The sequence below is a fragment of the Gigantopelta aegis genome, chromosome 14 (genome assembly GCF_016097555.1).
Source record: "Gigantopelta aegis isolate Gae_Host chromosome 14, Gae_host_genome, whole genome shotgun sequence".
NCBI lineage: Eukaryota > Metazoa > Mollusca > Gastropoda > Neomphalida > Peltospiridae > Gigantopelta > Gigantopelta aegis.
The window spans coordinates 11012642-11032645 of record NC_054712.1 but is presented as its reverse complement, the minus strand read 5'-3'; the positions used below and the strand labels follow the sequence as shown (position 1 = coordinate 11032645).

General features: G+C 37.4%; 1 protein-coding gene across 1 annotated transcript in view; it reads right to left on the bottom strand.

Moving 5' to 3' along the window:
* Positions 1-7042: 7042 nt before the first annotated feature.
* The window catches only part of LOC121388630, a 33081-nt gene continuing 20119 nt past the window's right edge, over positions 7043-20004 (bottom strand). The window contains exons 4-5 of the mRNA XM_041520052.1: positions 13671-13891; positions 7043-10116 (exon numbers count right to left, since the gene is read on the bottom strand). Of these exons, the coding sequence (XP_041375986.1) occupies positions 9859-10116; positions 13671-13891 (479 nt within the window). The 3' untranslated portion in view covers positions 7043-9858. The remainder of the gene's footprint in view (positions 10117-13670; positions 13892-20004) is intronic.

Below are 20004 nucleotides of genomic sequence, written 5' to 3'. Positions count from 1 at the left end.
GTTAACTGGTTCCAATATAAAATATATAATGGCATACTTTTTTGATATGGAGGTTTGTGTAAATTTCCGATATTTAAGGGTAGGGTTAACATAATGCCATATACAATTAAACGTTTTAATGGTGGGATTATATATTACCACACAAATTGAAGGTAGTAGCATGAAGTAATGACTGATATATTGCTACATGATTAGTTGATCAAGTAGGTCACCAGAGGTCAAAAGGTCATATAAATGAGTAAAACCCTGAAAGGTATGAAATGAACATCTTGGGCAAGAAAGGGGTTGGGGTGAGGGTGGGGAGGGAGAGAGCACGAGCAGCCTGGGCCCAATTTCACTAAATATCGTAAGCCTAGATTTGCACGTAAATGTAAATCTACGACTAAACCACAATTTGTATTACTGTTATAGTACAACAAATATAGTTAGAAGTACGCATATTTCGTTTCCCTTTGTCCATAAAATGCTCCATAGTCCGTGATGATGTAATTTTCTTCGTTAAATAGATGCCAAACACTTGTAAACGTATGACTGATATAACTCATAGCAGCAGACGTAAACTTACGATGTTTTGTGAAATTGGCCCCAGGGTCGGTACGGGCAGTGGCGTTCGTTCCAGCAGAGACACATAATATTTAAAAACACAGTGTCAATTGGCAGGATTCGAATTCTGAATATCTTCTGGCGCAAAATCATAACCAGTGAAGGACTCCATAAACAAACCTCCACACAATCATTGGTATCGGAGATCAAGCACCGATGGACCCCTCCTGGAAAAAGGAAACGAGGAAGACCGAAAGAAACATGGAGGAGGAGAGTAGAGAAGGAAATTCGAGAGGGCGGTCTGAGCTGGGAGATGCTGGAGAAGCTGGCAAAAGACAGGCAGCTTTGGCGATCTCTGGTTACAGCCTCGTGTGCTTCTTAGCACGAAGGGGATTAAGTAAATAAGTGAGTAAGTAAGAACCCACTGCACCTTTCTAGTAAATTGAATGAGATCAATAAATGAATGTTTAGCAAAACAGCACACACATACTGATCGGCTATTGAGATACTCTTGTTTGTATGGATGAAGTTACGTGTAACGTTGACATTAACAGGTGCTGAGGCCATTTTACAATTTATCACTCACTGCGTGTTTTACTTTTTTATTTCTCCGCCAAGTAATAGGTTTTGTGTTTATAATTTTCCCAGTACGAGTTCTTTGTAAAACGAATGAAAATTTCTGCTGGAAAATTGCCCAGTCTTATACCAGAGATGTAGAAATTTGCCTTTAGGTACTTTTCTTGATACGTTTGCCAAGGTTTTTTTCCCAATATAAGTGATTTCATATTTTACTTTATCATTTACGACTTTTATTTCACCATTTTATAATGCAGGGCGTAGCTAGGAATTTTGTTTTGTGATTTGGGAGGGGGGGGGGGGGGGGCGGGCACATGAATACTTGGAACCAACAAGTGTGACATGCGCAAAACACTAGGACGTTCGTGCCCCAAACCCTCCCCCCCCCCCTCCTCCTCCTCTGGACATTTTGAAATCTAGAGGCTCTGAAATACCATTTCAGGGAGGTTACGTACTTAAAACATCGATATTAAATAACCAGTAAATTGTCATGTTATTCGTATTTAAATTTTACGGATTTATTATTAAATAAAACATTTCCTTCCATAGCAATCCAAAAAGTTAATACGCGTGCACATACTCCAGCTACACAGAGCAATGCTTTATATTTTGATCTGACATAAAAATATCGTATGTATTTATCAAAAGGAAGTAAATGTTATTATACAGGGCCGTAGCTAGTAGAAGGGCAAGAGGGCAGATACTCTTTTTTGGGGGGTGGAGTGTGTGTGTTGGTGAACGTTTAAAATCTCAAGTTCGGTAAAAGATCATAGATATTCAGGCAAAACTTAACTGGCCTGAAACCATGTATGTCCATCATTTTACCCACAATATTAGTTATAATCAATGTAAAAATGCATAATGATTCGTTTGCAACCCTATATAGTTACCTGTTATCAGTTTTAAATCCTGTTCAGGACGAATGGAGAATAATAATAATAATAATAATAATTATTATTATTAGGCCTATTATTATTAGTATTATTATTGCACTTGTCATATCTTGGACGTTGAATTTTCTTGCGATCTTCGTCCTGCAATTATTAGTTCAGATCTGGTACATATATTGACTAAAGAATTGGTCATAAATACCGGGTTTTCGATTACAAAGTCAGTTAAAATTTAAATATTTTTCATGTATATGAACTTTCTACGCACATTGCACGAAGAATGCTAAAAATGCCTTCTCAGAAAACTTGAAAATTAAATAACTCTATAAAACACACAAGTGCGGGAGATGGGTAATCATGGGTAATACCTCCAAATTTACGGCTGGAATAAAATTGATACATGGTCGATTTATTTTTTTGCCGCACGGTTAGCACCCGTATCAGTGGAAAGAAAGAAAGAAATGTTTTATTTAACGACGCACTCAACACATTTTATTTACGGTTATATGGCGTCAGACATATGGTTAAGGACCACACAGATTTTGAGAGGAAACCCGCTGTCGCCATTACATGGGCTACTCTTTCCGATTAATAGCAAGGGATCTTTTATATGTGCTTCCCACAGGCAGGACAGCACACACCATGACCTTTGTTGAACCAGTTATGGATCACTGGTCGGTGCAAATGGTTTACACCTACCCATTGAGCCTTGCGGAGCACTCACTCAGGGTTCGGAGTCGGTATCTGGATTAAAAATCCCATGCCTCAACTGGGATCCGAACCCAGTACCTACCAGCCTGTAGACCGATGGCCTAACCACTACACCACCGAGGCCGGTCAATGGAAAGACGTCAATGCAATCAACGCATTCGATTTTTACGGCTTAGCGGCAGAAGTAGCCGCGCGGGTAAAACCGCACCAATGGAAAGGCAGCCTCGTACTGGGTGTAGCATAATGAAAATACATGGTGAAAAGTGTTCAGGTTTGCTCATTTTGCCAAAAATATTTCTATTGTTTTTGCCCAAATTTGAGGATTTTCACGTTGCCCCCCACCCCCGTCTCATACGCTTATCACTGGCATGGGAAGTGCGTGTGCGTATGTGTGTGTGTGTGGGGGCACGACGTTTTAGCAGCAACGATAGTTTTATATATTTATACCCGTTTGTGTTTGTGTGTATGTGTGTGTACACAGAACACAAAGAACAAAGACATCAATATTTTCAACCTTTAATTAACAAATATAACAGCAACAAGTCAAATATAAAATAATTATTAACAACAAATCACAAAAGACAAAGTTGAAGTAAAATTCATAACACAAAAGTCAATCAATCCAACATCAGCAGCTGGTTTCCATATTGTTCACTATTAGAGCCGTTTATGATTACTGAAATCAGTCATTACTTATATTTATTATTTGTTTTAGTTAAAGTGCCGGACCCTAGTTTTTAAACACTAAGACCTATGTTTCACTATTGGCGTCGTTTATGATCACTGAAATTAGACACTGCGTATATTGTATTGTTTAGATTATCCATCTCCGTACAACCGAAGTGTTTCTGGTAATCCTCGTGTTTCTAAAATGCATTTTTCATATTTTTAAAACCACACGTGCATCTCAGAAGTAACGGTTATGAAGTTACGTTTTAGTCTATTTTTATGTGCATTTCAACGTCATGGAATCATGATTCACTCTGAGGTTTCCAAATTTGTTACAGGTTTGTAAATTAACCAAACTTAGTGTTAATGTTTACTGGTTGAAACTATAGTCTAGGTGAAAAATATGCCTTAGTGTTTTAAAGCTAGGGTCTGTCCCTTCAACAATGCACTCCAAGTGACAACACATTTTTATGTATGGTTATATGACATCCAACATGCGGTTAATTAAGGACCACATAGATTATGAGACAGAAAACCCCTGCTGCCACTCCATTCACTTCTTCTGATCTTTTATATACACCATCGCACTGAGAGGATAGCACACACCACATCCCACAGAGAGGATAGCACACACCACATCCCACAGAGAGGATAGCACACAACATCGCACAGAGAGGATAGCACACACCACACACCACAGAGAGTATAGCACACACCACATCCCACAGAGAGGATATCACACACAACATCCCACAGAGAGGATAGCACACACCACACACCACAGAGAGGATAGCACACACCACATCCCACAGATAGGATAGCACACACCACATCCCACAGAGAGGATAGCACACAACATCGCACAGAGAGGATAGCACACACCACACACCACAGAGAGTATAGCACACACCACATCCCACAGAGAGGATATCACACACAACATCCCACAGAGAGGATAGCACACACCACACACCACAGAGAGGATAGCACACACCACATCCCACAGATAGGATAGCACACACCACATCCCACAGAGGATAGGACACACCACATCCCACAGAGAGGATAGCACACACCACATCCCACAGAGAGGATAGGACACACCACATCCCACAGAGAAGATAGCACACACCACATCCCACAGAGAGGATAGCACACGCCCACATCCCACAGAGAGGATAGGACACGCCACATCCCACAGAGAGGATAGCACTCACCACATCCAACAGAGAGAATAGCACACACCGCACGCCACATAGAGGATAGCACACACCACATCCAACAGAGGATAGCACACACCACATCCCACAGAGGATAGCACACACCGCACACCACATAGAGGATATCACATACCACATCCCACAGAGGATAGCACACACCACATCCCACAGAGAGAATAGCACACACCACATCCCACAGAGGATAGAACACACCACAGAGGATAGCACACACCACATCCCACAGAGAGAATAGCACACACCACATCCCACATATAGGATAGCACACACCGCACACCATATAGAGGATAGCACACACCGCATCCCACAGAGAGGATAGCACACACCACATCCCACAGAGAGGATAGCACACGCCACATTCCACAGAGGATAGCACACATCACATAGAGGATAGCACACACCACATCCCACAGAGAGGATAGCACACACCACATCCCACACAGAGGATAGCACACACCGCACACCACATAGAGGATAGCACACACCACATCCCACATCGAGGATAGCATACACCACATCCCACATCCCACAGAGAGGATAGCACACACCACAACCTTTATTGAACCAGTTATGGAACACTGACTGGAATGAGAAATAACCCAATGGACCCTCCGACTGATATTTCATTTCTAGATCGATTGTGTATCAGATGATCACTTTACCACTGGGCTACATCCCACCGTTGATAACAAGTACAAGATAAATAACAACACACTGTAATATGTCATCCCACCGTTGATAACAAATACAAAATAAATAACAACACACTGTAATATGTCATCCCACTGTTGATAACAAGTACAAGATACATAACACACTGTAATATATCATCCCACCGTTGATAACAAGTACAAGATACATAACAACACACTGTAATATGTCATCCCACCGTTGATAACAAGTACAAGATAAATAACAACACACTGTAATATGTCATCCCACCGTTGATAACAAGTACAAGATACATAACAACACACTGTAATATGTCATCCCACCGTTGATAACAAGTACAAGATAAATAACAACACACTGTAATATATCACAAAACTGTACTATATAGTGCTAAATTCAAAGACACGTAGAAAAAAAAGAGGAAAAAAAAGGAGAGAAAATCATAAACACCAGGTAATTCATGAAAAATGTCCCTTATTTTTAAGTTCATTAACTGTCGAAGTATGCAACACTGGATATGGACAATTTACACACAATCAATTTGTGTTTTGTTTAAATTTCCACTTTGATAGACATTTTACTTTTCAAAGATGGGCAGCTGACCCCTCTGACACCCACTGTCTTCAGGGAGTTAGATTTCACCAAAGCTGAGGTAATAAAAGGTGTGCCCAAAATACGCAAGCCCAAGTTAAGTACAGACATGATAACCTCAAAACATTTCGCCACAAAATCAATAGAATGTTAATATGTAATTACATGTAGATTAAAATAACTTGAAAGCATTTCTGAATATGTACACATTTTTACCAGCTATTATTAACATTATATGGGACTAATGAGCCGAGACCCAAAATGTGATCAATTGGTACAATCCGAGGGCACCAAACTTAACTATGCTTTTTTTTGATAGGGGTATGTATCTGGATCTCAAAACAGCATATTGGATGTTTCTGCAGAGTAGCTTAAGGTAAAAAAAAAAAAGGTTTTAGTAGATCGAGGGCGTATTTTTCTAAAACATTAATAACGTGTCTATATATTAATTTGTATGTCAGTATATAGCTACACAAACTCAAATACACTTTCAAAAAACATTCATCAGGAATTCAGTTTCAACTATCCCCAGCTAATTAAGGCACTGCAACATCATGGTAATCTAAGATGGTCGCCAATGTATAAGAAAATCGTAATTTACAACAAGGAAATCGTAATTTATAACAAGGACATCGTAATTTATAACAAGGAAATCGTAATTTATAACAAGGGCATCGTAATTTATCGCATTTTACATTAACTTGAAAGATATTTTTGTTATTGAATGAATTTTATGTGCTAAGGAATTCATTTATAACGACCTCTTGCTAAATGACATATTGCACAATCATATTAGTCAAAGATGGCCACAGAAATGGCCACCTAAGAGTAATTAGTGGCCATATCTTATATTCTACATATATTCCCCAAAGGATAGTTTACACTTCAAATATAGGGTTTTCAATATGACAAGCATTTCAATTCTGGTATTCACTTTATAATGCAGAGAAATTTTACCACTGCATGAATCCAAGATTCCAAAATGGTTGCATAACAAAGAAACGACCACTGTTTAGTATCACCTAACATGGGCGTACATAGGATTTTGAAAATGGGGGTTCCAAAATAGATTGCAGAGATATTGGGTATATTTCTATGTTGAGTAAATATAATGTCAGATATATTAAATTATAAAAAAGCGATTTCGGGGGGGGGGGGGGGGGGGGGGGGGGGGGGGGTGTTCGGTCGAACCCATCGAACCCCCTCTATGTACGCCCATGCCTAAAACAATAATTTTGAAACCAAATGCTACGTTTTAAGGGTAAACCCATCCTTTTCCAAAAAAAACCCATCTACATATAAAATTGCTTGAGGTGGATCAAATAGTCCACAATGCCGACTTTGCTGTGATAAATAGCATTATGGGCATATGCACGCAAATCACCAGAGACTAGTGTTTATACGAAGAGTGACTGAAAGGTTATTGTATTAACATCAGTTATTACGACTTACCCATTTATCACAGCCAGATTGGCATTATAAGAGTTGGTCTATGCAATTAAATTTTTTCTAGATGCTTTTGTAGCCATTGTGTTGCTTTCCCCTTAGAAGACCCTGTATTTGAAGTAAAAACATATATCGTTTGAGATAATACAGAATGTAACATATGGCCACGTTTTTACTCATAACGGCCATTTTCGGGGCCATCTTGGATTTAAATGACAATGCAATATCTCATTTAGAATCGGTTGTAAATGTATTCCTTGATGAATACACAAAACTGAATACCTAACATAACAATCCTACTATAGTCGATGTAAAATGAGATAAATTTTATTGTTTTGTTCTGACTACAATAGTGGATGTAAATGATGTTGCAATGTCTTGATTAGCTGGGAGTAGTTTAATATGAATCCTCTGACCCCTAAAACACTGTCACGAACACCAACCGTTTCGTCATAGTTGATAAAGTATTGGAGATGTTTCCAGGTCCGTTTTGACAGCCATCTTGGACGCCATCTTCAATATTTCAAAATACTCAAGGATACCGAATTTACACTTCTTGTATTCTTAATCAGTACTTACGAAAGATGCAAAATTTACAAAGAACATTGTGGGTACCAACCTATAAGGTTTATACGTGCTTTAGTACCATTATATCACCCATTTTTCGGATTTCTCGACCACCTGAGTAATAAATGTTAAAAGTGTCATAACTAGGTAAAGATACTCTATTGGAAAGTCCATCATGCATTTTTATTTTGTTCTAGGGTGTACTAAAACAATTATAACAGTTTTGTTTGGTGCCCTGAGATGGTACCAATTTTTGGTCTGGCTCATGGACTAAAAAAAGACCTTTCTGTGCTCATAGGTGGTACTAAACCAAACAACATCCAGCCGGGTCAAAGTTCGAGGTGCACCAGACTTTTGATACAGCAGTTAATACCACAAATCTTGCCATTGATGATAAATGTGACAGTGTTTGTTGTCAAAACATACAGTTTCATCTTGCCAATAACTGTATGCAATTTTATTTCATCTAGTACTACTTTATGAATTAGCCTAGTGCTTGAAACATATACGCGGGCACCTGTAAAACTAAGTACTACAAATGTGTAAAACATCTGGCTATATTGAAAATGAGTCATAAAAGGTTACACTTTCTTCACTTAATACTTTGAGGTCGGGGTTGTAGTACTGATATGTATGAGTTATAATTTGGTTGATATATAATTGGTATACATGTAGTGTTTTTAACCACATATTAACATTTCATTTGGTATAGTACAACCAGAACTGACAAAATGCCTGTTGTGGTCAAATTAGTTAAATCTAATTAATAGCCCTGCAACTTATATTTTGAATTATATGTTTTGGTTTTAGAATAATAATCCTTAATAATACAAAGTACCAATATAAAGTGACGTCATCTATGTGACGTCCCCTGGCAACATCATTTTTACAATGCAGGGTTTCTGCCAGAGGGTAAAACGGGTATGGAGCCATACCCAAATTATTTAGAAGATTTTGTATTTTAAATTAACCTTTCGACAAACTTCATGACTCTTATCATTACTGTATGATTTTCTTAACCCTAACCCATTTTCTTTCTGGGGAGGCCCCCTATACCCTCTGTCGTCTGCGATTGCATTCAGCACAAACTCTGTAAATATTCAATTCCATAGTGCCATACCAAAAAATTTGTAATGAATTAATGGATATTTAATTATTGTTGAAATGTTACCATACAACTATAACACTACTGACACAGAAGTTTTTTCGTAGTAACAGTGTGGCACAAGTTGACTTATTGTAACCTGCAGTAGTAACCTATGGGTTATTGTCTTCCGTTTATACACGTTACTCGTACAGGGAACAATATTTCAATATCTTAGGTAACCGGAAGTCAGTTCATATGACTTAGATAACCGATTGTTCGGTAACATTAATATAGTTCTCAGTAATCGATGAGTTAGGCCTACCTAATCCTAAAACATTTGAACTACGGTTCTGTGCTACATTGATGGTTCAAAAACATAAACTGATACCGGTATTTGCTTTCATTACTGATATATAGTACTTTTAATTTTAGAATGTAATTGTTCCCGTAATTTTAAAGTTGCGTAACTGACATGTGAACAGAACAAACGGTTCTCGTGAAATATTGTGCCCTGCTCGTACCTGTTTACTGGCTATGAAGGGGCCTAGGGACTAATTCACTAAACTCTCGCAACTTTGCTATCTCGCAGTGCAATGCTAAAATACTTGCAAAGAGGATGCTTTGTTGTCTAGCAGAGCCTAAGACAGCTTTGTGAATTAGGCCCTTGATCTATAAACCACCACGTCTCACTAACATAGGACTAACAGTTTGTGAGAAATTGAGCTACATGTAAATGGGAAACGTAATATTGAGTTTAGTGAAAAGGTTGACACCATTGCTGCCAGAAAAAAGCAATACCTACCCGTATACCTCACCTTTTTACTTTGTAAAAACAAGATAAATCTGACTAGTTTATGACACTAGCTAGCTAAAATAGGCCTGATAATAATCCTCCTGTACCACGTTGCTGAAAAGGGAATCCTTGTGATCCTTGTTGAGAATATCCTGGAACAGGTGACTGAGGGTATCCCATAGGAGCTGGCTGAGGATATCCCATAGGAGCTGGCTGAGGGTATCCCATAGGAGCTGGCTGAGGGTATCCCATAGGAGCTGGCTGAGGATATCCTGTAGGAGCTTGCTTAGGATAATTAGCGTTTTGAAATTGCATGTTACCCTGATTGTCAAGCTGAAAGAATATACTTAATAGTTAATAATAAAGGTGTATGATTAAATGCTAAATAAGTTGTTTTCGTGTATAATAATGTTCTGAGAAAGCTTTTATGTATGCTCACAGACCTGTTTACATCAGTTGCTTTGTACAAGTAGTTTCACTTACAGTGGGGTTGCTTAATCAAAAAATCAATACCTACATGAAAAAAGCACCAAATTTGGCACACATGATACTTAGGGGGTGCATATTGAATTTAGAAGGGGTGCTACGAAATCGGGGGTACTGATGACCTTAAGACTCTAGGTCAAGATCACATTTCATAATAACACTGTGATTTTCATGTTTGGCTAGATTTAAGCACCCTACTCTTCATCAAAGGTATCCAGATTAAGGATATAGCAATGTTGAAGATATCTTACGAATTGTTTTCAATGTCAAGGTCATAATTATAAAACATGAAAATCAAAATTAGTGATTTTTGTGAACCCATATGATCATGAATATTTATGTATTATATTCTCATCCTAGTATCTAATATACTCTTAAGGTGACCTTGGTAATGCAGGTCAAGGTCATGACCTAAAGTCATTTGATTATTCAAGGTCATCAAAGATAAAATATTAAAAAGATGTCCTTGAACAAAATTAAAACAATTTGTTTATCATGGATTGTCGCCATGTTTCATATCTTGTTTGATCAGCTCCAGCCATGCGTTATTCCGAAGCTTTGCCAAAGCTGCTGTCACCTGATGGGCGTGTCTTGTCCTGGTAAGGTGATATACTTTCAGAAATAAATCTGCAATGCCAGAGGTGGCAACACTAGCTTCACTGAGTGCTGTTGTCTAACCAGATGCTTGTTGAAAGTCACCTATTGTGTTCCAAAGTGATATTTCTATGTGAAGCCCTCCAAGCATTACTATGTGCATCTACTCTCCATATAGATCTGGCCATTTCCACTGGACGTATTTGGCAAGGGTACAGAGAGGTTGGTCAAATGTTGACAAAGGTATCTGTCCTGGATTTAGGTAGGCAGTGATATCTCTTTGGATGTCCATGCCATGCTTTATCATGGCAACTGATGCAGCCTTCTCATAAAACAATGAAAGTAAAGCACTCACAGCTGGTGGATCAGACGATTCTGGTTGATTAAAAGCATGATATGCAGCCCAGGCAGTTCGATCACCTTTGTCAAGTTTTTCCTTTCCAAGGAGTTCAAAAGCTTTGAAAATCCAAGCCTTTTCGATGGCTTTAGCTTCTTCAAGGTTTCCATCTACTTCATTGAGATTTGTAGGAGGTACAGACAGGTTGTGAGTCTGGATGGCCACAGCAGGGATGGTTGTGTAACTTTCAGGCAAAGTGTATGTTGATTTGGTCTTCCAGTCAATGGTTATGGAATCCCGTGATTTGCCTAAGCTCTTCAAAGTAGGAAACTGAAACATGCTTATGCCAGTGCCATGGAACGACTCCACTGTTGCTGTTGTCGATGATGGATTGTGGTCTATGTTGTCTTCAGCGCTGACCGTGAAGAGTCCTTTGCATAACTGTGTTGGACATACCTGACCATCATCTAAGAAGCCCTTGCAGACAGCATTACAAAGTGAACTCTTATTTTCCATGACCCAGTTATAGCTCGCACTGACACCAAGGGTGTGAAGCCTTGCAACCAATTTCTTACTTCTTTTAAGGGTATGTGCATGGAAACTAAGGTAGATCGGTAGAGGAGGCTCACTTTCCTTTGAATGATGAATGGTATTTCCCTCTGATGCATATTTCCTCATATTGAAGAGAACCAGCTGAGCAATTGCCTAACATGCCTGAGACTCAGTAGTACTTTGATCCTTTACAGTCGTTCCATTGAGCAACATGGATACCAGGATTTTTAGTCTAGTTGGCACAGACTCGCTCTGACAACCTTGAGGAAATTGTCCCTTAAATTAATAGAATAATTCATGATCTTGCGAATCAATAGCTTCTTTGAGGACATTTTGTAGCTCTTCGTTGAACACGAGCAATGTATTTCGTCCATTTGTTTGAAGTTGATATTTATGCTGGCCCTGAGAGTTTCAATCTGGTTTTATTGATTATCTTTGAAATACCAACATCTTCGAAACGTTGAACATGCGGCTCTGAAGCTCTGAGAGTTTGAAACGATGGTTTTCTTCCTCTACACAACTTTCAATATAAGACACAAGTTCAGCTCAGGCACGGTCTTCTAACAGCCTATCATGAGCTTTTTCAGCATTATGTTCTTGCTGCTGTAGTGTTCGATATCTATTTGTATAACATGTAAGGCCGACTTTATGGTATTTTGCTTCGATGACAACTAGGTCCCCTCCTGCAAGTCTGGCAAGTAGGGTTTTGTCCTGCATTTCAATTGCCATCTGCCTCAGGTAAGACACAAATTATGATTACCAATTACATATTCACAGAACTTTTATCAACTTTTAAAGCTGGTAGAAAAATGTTTGCCGTGCGAATGTAATACACGTAAGACGATAAACAATAAAGTCCGAGTCGTGATTCTTACTTTATTTTAGAGAGTACTAAGGCAGGATTATTATTAATAAAAATAATATAAGAGAGACCCTTTGATAACATTATTATGCACACACTTTCTCACAGAAAAGGAGACTGAAGTGTAACACACGCAACGTGGAACGGGCTGAAAGTATTTTGGAAATAACAAAGAAATACAATATGTGTGTGCAATTTACAAATCAATCGGCTGGGAAATAAATAACTTGTAGTAAATTACATAGTATGAAAAAAATGCGATCCCCGTGGGATAGACTTTAAATTACTGCAATAAACATGATCTTCAACACACCGCTATAAGCACTACTACTACATAAGTACAAATGTAGAAATGTTTTATTTAATGACACACTCAACACATTTTATTTACGGTTATACGGCGTCAGACATATGGTTAAGGATCACACAGATATTGAGAGAGGAAACCCGCTGTCGCCACTTCATGGGCTACTCTTTTCGAATAGCAGCAAGGGATCTTTTATATACACCATCCCACAGACAGGAAAGTACATACCATGGCCTTTGATGTACTATTAGTGGTGCACTGGCTGGAATGGGAAATAGCCCAATGGGTCCACCTACATAAGTAAGTCTAGCCTGTCCATGGGATATGGTGCATATAAAAAATCCCTTGCTACTAATGGAAACAATGTAGCAGGTTTCCTCTCTAAGACCATGTTAGTATTATTACCAAATGTTTGACATTCAATAGCCAGTCAAGGATTGATAAAGTAATGTGCAGACTTCTACATTAACGTTTCCATCTAGGAGCCAGATGGCGCCTACTTCAGTAACCTGTATTGTTATATAGATAATATAAAATGTTTTAATCGCCAATTTGAAAACAAATGGTCGCATAAGCAACCAAATCGGTAGCAATGTATAGGTCTCAATGTGCTCTAGTGGTATCGTTAAACAAAATATACTTTATCATAAGCTATTGAAGATGTTTCAGAGGTAGAAAACAGTGCAAAACACCAAAAATCGTGATTTTCTCCCACATGATTCTACCAAAACAAAACAAACTTTACTTACCTGTTGCATTCTTTGCTTCCGTTTTCTCCTTTGAATACAAAAGCAGGCTCCCAGACAGACCCCAGCGATGATTAAAATGGTCAAGACGATGCCAACGGCCATCCATATGAGAAGTTCACAGCTGCCGCTGTCGTCTCCACAGTGGTCATACTCTGCACAACTCAGTACTGAATCGATGCAGCGGCCGTTGTCACACTTGTAGAAGAAATCTGCACACGGTGCTGAAAAAAACATACACGTGAAATTATCTCGTTTGCAAAAGAAACAAATTCATGGCTAGCTCTCGCACTCACCAAATTCACCAGTTGTGAATACTTAAAACGATTGGCATATTTTATTTCAAATTGGCGAAATAATTCTGTGTAATAATTGATATTTTGCTAGAAAATAACTGCGCTTCTACAATTGTTTTAACATGAAGACATAATTTGGCGAACATGTTCCGATCACCCAGAGTTAGCCCTGAAATTAATCAACCCGTCTTAACAGTAATTTCAGCATTGTATTCATATACTGTACATTGAGTATTATTTCGTTTGTAAAAGACAAATTAATCAACCCGTCTTAACAGTAATTTCAGCATTGTATTCATATACTGTGCATAGAGTATTATTTCGTTTGCAAAAGACACAAATTAATCAACCCGTCTTAACAGTAATTTCAGCATTGTATTCATATACTGTACATTGAGTATTATTTCGTTTGTAAAAGACAAATTAATCAACCCGTCTTAACAGTAATTTCAGCATTGTATTCATATACTGTGCATAGAGTATTATTTCGTTTGCAAAAGACACAAATTAATCAACCCGTCTTGACATTAATTTCAGCATTGTATTCATCTACTGTGCATAGAGTATTATTTCGTTTGCAAAAACCCACAAATTAATCAACCCGTCTTAACAGTAATTTCAGCATTGTATTCATATACTGTGCATAGAGTATTATTTCATTTGCAAAAGACACAAATTAATCAACCCGTCTTGACAGTAATTTCAGCATTGTATTCATCTACTGTGCATAGAGTATTATTTCGTTTGCAAAAAAACACAAATTAATCAACCCGTCTTAACAGTAATTTCAGCATTGTATTCATCTACTGTACATTGAGTATTATTTCGTTTGCAAAAGACAAATTAATCAACCCGTCTTAACAGTAATTTCAGCATTGTATTTATATACTGTGCATAGAGTATTATTTCGTTTGCAAAAGACACAAAGTAATCAACCCGTCTTAACAGTAATTTCAGCATTGTATTCATCTACTGTGCATAGAGTATTATTTCGTTTGCAAAAGACACAAATTAATCAGTCCGTCCTAACAGTAACTTAAGAATTGTAGTCATACATGGTGCGAAGAGGTCATTAGCCACCGGCCTCGGTGGTGTTGTGGTTAATTAAGCCATAGGACATAAGGCTGAAGGCCATAGTGTCTATGTGAACAAACATTTGGACAACACTAGAATGTAATGTAATGAAAAAACTGATTTCTTGAAATGCAATTTCCTGCTTTCTATAAGTAAAATTCATCTCTGCCTTAAGATTTACTTCCAATAAGATTAAAAAAAAACAAAAAAACATTATTCAGGATTATTGAGAGGGCTAGAGTCCCCCCATCCTCCCTGCTCCGCCGTGCCTTTATATGGAAACAATTGGACAACAGTACTATTAGTGTATATGTAGTGTACCTACAAAAACAATTGTACAATACTATAATACAAGGTACCTGCATATGTATACATGTTTGATCAGTTAGACAACACTACAATGTACCCCTGTCTTCCTATGAAAAATATTGCCTTAATGTGCCCTGTGCACTAATAGACCGTGGGCCCACTATACCCCCCCTGCCCCCCCCCCCCCCTCCCCGTAGGGATTTTTCAAGACGAGTATATCTTTGAAGCCTATCCATAGACATATTCAAATCAGCTTGCCTGCAGGCAATCTGTTGGTGGGTGTGCCTGTAGGGCACGTTTGAGTGTAGGCACCCTATTTATTTTTAACAGGGCAAATTTCTGATCAAAGTGAATGTTCCACATAATTTTCAAAAATATTTGAAAATAATTCTGGACTATATCACTGCTTTTACTTTAAAGCTGGGTTACTGGTGAATGTATTCCACCAAAACATAATACATTTTTGGCATCTGACTAAGCATAGTGAGTCAATGAATTTGAAATGTCCTGAGTATTACAAACATAGTATATGAAAACACTGCATGGCAATATTGAAGTTAACATTGAGACATATTTTGAACAGGTTTAAGACCAAATTATGAATGCTATTCATGCTAAATTACATGTTCATAACAACAAACCACAAAGCAGTGCAATATATGTGGTATGGATATAATACCGGGGGTATACTCGCCAGCAAAAGTTACACAGTTCCCGATATATGTAATTCTCTATGTACATGTGTATATATTCATACCGTAACTAAAACATTCTGATCCTTTTATTATTGTATTGTATTTAATATCTAAAGGCAGCATTACTTAAATATGGTGCAGTACATTCTGTCTAAACCATTTACATGGGATATTTTGAATATATTTATATTACACACAAGTCTTACAAACATAAAAAGTGAATTTACATACCATTCTAGGCAAGTCTGCATAACATACATGTATACAATTTATCTATCTCACAACAGATCATCTTAGCTAGGGTTTTTTGTTGCTTTTTGTAATATTTTAGAATTGCAGTTCTATTTATATTATGCTTAACTTATGTTTTGGTGTATATAATTGATATCTACATAGAATATTGTCATTAGGCAAATATCTAGCACTATAAACATCTAACTTTCATTCCCAATTCTCAATCATTTTATGTGACCCAAATATAATATATGCGAAGTTTACAATTTTCTATTTCTACATCCTTCGTTTTATTCTATAAAGCAGATGTTAATAACAATTACAAAACAATATAATATGAGGTATGAATAATTATATACTTCTCAAAATAAGTTACTAGTAAGCAATGCCAGAAATGTATTAATTTCTAAGTATACACATACTTAAGATTGCCTGAAGCTTTTATTATTAAAAAAACAAATTGACCTGGCTTTTTTCTATAACATATTGAGGCTTCATTATTCAAATATGGTTAAGTATATGGAGTTTATATACTATGTTCACACATTTATGAAGATGTCCCTCTGTTCTTAGTACCAGCCAATTATAAGTACCTTTCCTCGGCATCAGGGGTGGGGAAAAGCCCTTTTCTCCCGGTCTGGGACCGATTCTCGATCTCTGAGACCGAAATTATTTTTGTCCCACTTTTGTCATTCTTGTCGGTCCGAACCACCTGTCCATTTCTATTATTGGAACAAATTCTTATCCGTCAAGTGGACCGGCCTGCCCAGACATCGGTATCTCATGCATGATTTAAAATAATAAATAAATATTGGTCAGTATAGCTTGTGTTTCAGACGTCTGTGATTTTAAAGTCTGCCTAAGTTACGTATATATCGTCAGTCACTGAAGTCGGACCTACAGTAGAGTCAATCCACAGCCACTAGGCTAGACATTAATTTTGTCAAAGTTGCTGAGCCAGTCAAGAGATAAAACAGACGTTAACAATAACACCATTCTTGGTGAGAGAGCCATCAAGGTATTACACTCCAATTAAAACAAAGGACAAAGAGTTTGCAACTGGTTACAATCAACACCTGTCAACACCTATGCACGGAGCTTTGTCGGGTCGAGTGTCCCAGTCCGAAGCAAGAGACTTTTGTGCAATACAAACTGCTTGAAATAGCATAAAATATACTGAAATAATCAGTAAATGTATTTATTGTTTGACTGTTCAATGTAGTCTATCCAATAATTATAAAGGATTTTAAAATTAACAAAAGGTTTCCACTTTTTTGTTAACAAGTGGGAGTAAGCAGAACAGCTACATGTACTGGTTATCTCCAGAGCCAGTAGAGGTCAAATTTCATCCAATCAGTGATGACGTTATTAATCTCTTTGTCTAAACATGTGCTAGCTCAGGCTGTCAAACGCTTCAACGGTGCGATCTTTTATTAATTTTCAGGACACAGTACTGAATACTCGTACTTTTTATACATATATGGGATTTAAATTCATAACTTTTATTCCTTTTTCATATTATTTATTCCATCATGTAAAATATATACAATTTGTGGGTTTTTTTTTTTTCACTGATGTGATAAAAAAATGTTATTTTTGTATTCCTTTCTCCCCCCCCCCCCCCCCCCCCCCCCCCCACCCCCGTTAATGATGACATCAAGCGGGACCGATTGACAATTTTATTTTTCCCCACCCCTGCTCGGCATGTGTGTTAAAACATTTACAATTCATCTACAGGGGACAATATTTCAAAATCTGAGGTAACCGGAAGTCTGTTCACGTGGTTTTTACCTAGGTAACCAATTGTTCGGTTACGTGAATTATATTTGCGTAACCTGTGGATTACCTGATCGGTTACCTCAAAGTTACGTTGAAATTATATTTTAAATACACAATTTTTAGCTCAAACATAAAGTTAAAACAAAATACAACAAAAAACAAAACGTTTTATAAAAGTTTCTTTAATGCTTGCAAATGGAAAGAAGTGACTTGTAGATGTTTCTTTTGTTTTCGTACGATCGTAGCGTTGTAGATTTATTATTATTATTATTATTATTCACCACTTGCCATCGGGATCGCAAAAAGTAATTTTTAGTTGCCCGAATCTAAAAACCACTGTCCTCAGGCATCGGGCCACCGTATTCTAGAACCTCTGTGCAACTTGCGGAAGTTAATACTATTGTAAAAGGACTAAATGTCAGCCCAGTACTGAAACAAAATAGATATATTTGGAGGAAAAATGCCCATTCCCTGGTGCATGATTAGACTAATAATTTTCTTTCATAAAAAACAAATAAAGGCTACCATGTGTCACTGATATGTAAAATTTAGTATACAACAGATTAAAAAAGCCCACCAAAAACCCAAACAACAAATGTCCAGTTCCTCTGAACTATAAAACAGGCTACTCATTGGTGCATGAATAAATCTTATAATAACATAAAAAGAAAGATCACAATTTGACACTGATATTTTGCGGTGGCGATGATACTTTCACTTTATCGCTGGTACTTCTATACTACAGTGATGTTCCAAATGTTTGTTATTTAAAGCTCATTATGCGATGTTAGTATTTGTGAAATTTTTGTATTTTTGTTTACGTTAAAACTGTTTTCAACCTTTGTAAAATTATAGGCAATCCAATATTATGTCTACATATATTCCTTTAGAGATAGAATAGCAGCATATAATTTAAGCGCCTTAGTGGTCCGTGCACATTTCTTTAATACTTTTGCCTCGACTCTATACTGAGCCTTTGGTCGCAAGTTACAACCGTTGGAATATACTGTTGTCTACTGTTGTCTACTACATCAAGTATCTAAAAATCAGTCTAAAACATTTGTCGGAATACTAGCAGTATGTCTGCATCAATAAACTTACTGTAATCGTGAAGTTTGCAAGTTTTAATTTCTGAACGTCTACAGGTCACGACGTAACCGATTTGCGGTTCGCGTAAATTTAATTTTGCTTAACCGACACGCGAACAGAACGGCGGTTCGCGTGAAATATTGTGCCCTGATCTATCTCACAGAAGCTTGTACTATTTTTAAAAACATATTTGTATTTAAATTGTGCTTAATTTATGCTTAGGTTTATATAATTGACATCAGATATAGTCATCAGGCATATCTAGCACTTGACTTTCTTCCCTATTTCAGTCTTATCATCTGACTCAAATATAATGTCTATTATGTTCACAATATCTGTAATTTCTTATTTTTGTTCTGGGCCTTTGCTCCTGTTCCTCCCTCAATATGTCAACAGCTCTTGCATTATCAGATCACAAACCATCCAATTCAGCTTCAGTATTTCTTTGGACATTTCTCAGCCATTTCTATGTGGTTGAGGAATACCCTGGACTTTGTGATATGACTAATACCATATGAGACCATGGCAATTTGCTCTCTTCCAATTTGCTCTATTGGTACACCATATTTTCAGGGAATATCTACTGGATGGAAGGTTTGCAACTAATCCACAGTAGCATAATAACAGCATTAGTGGTTTGGCACGAAATTTCTCATGTGAAAGGGGTTCTTCCAAGCCACACTTGATCTAAGGAATCCCTACAAAGGTCTTAAGAGACTGGAAGACCTTTTAAATGAAAAAAAGAAAACTCTGCCCTCAGCTTCTTGGGAAGAGGGTTCTATTTGTGAGACAAAGTACATTTTTCAAACGCAAACCATGTTTGGGGGTGTTGTAAAGATTATACTTCAAAGTCTGTACATT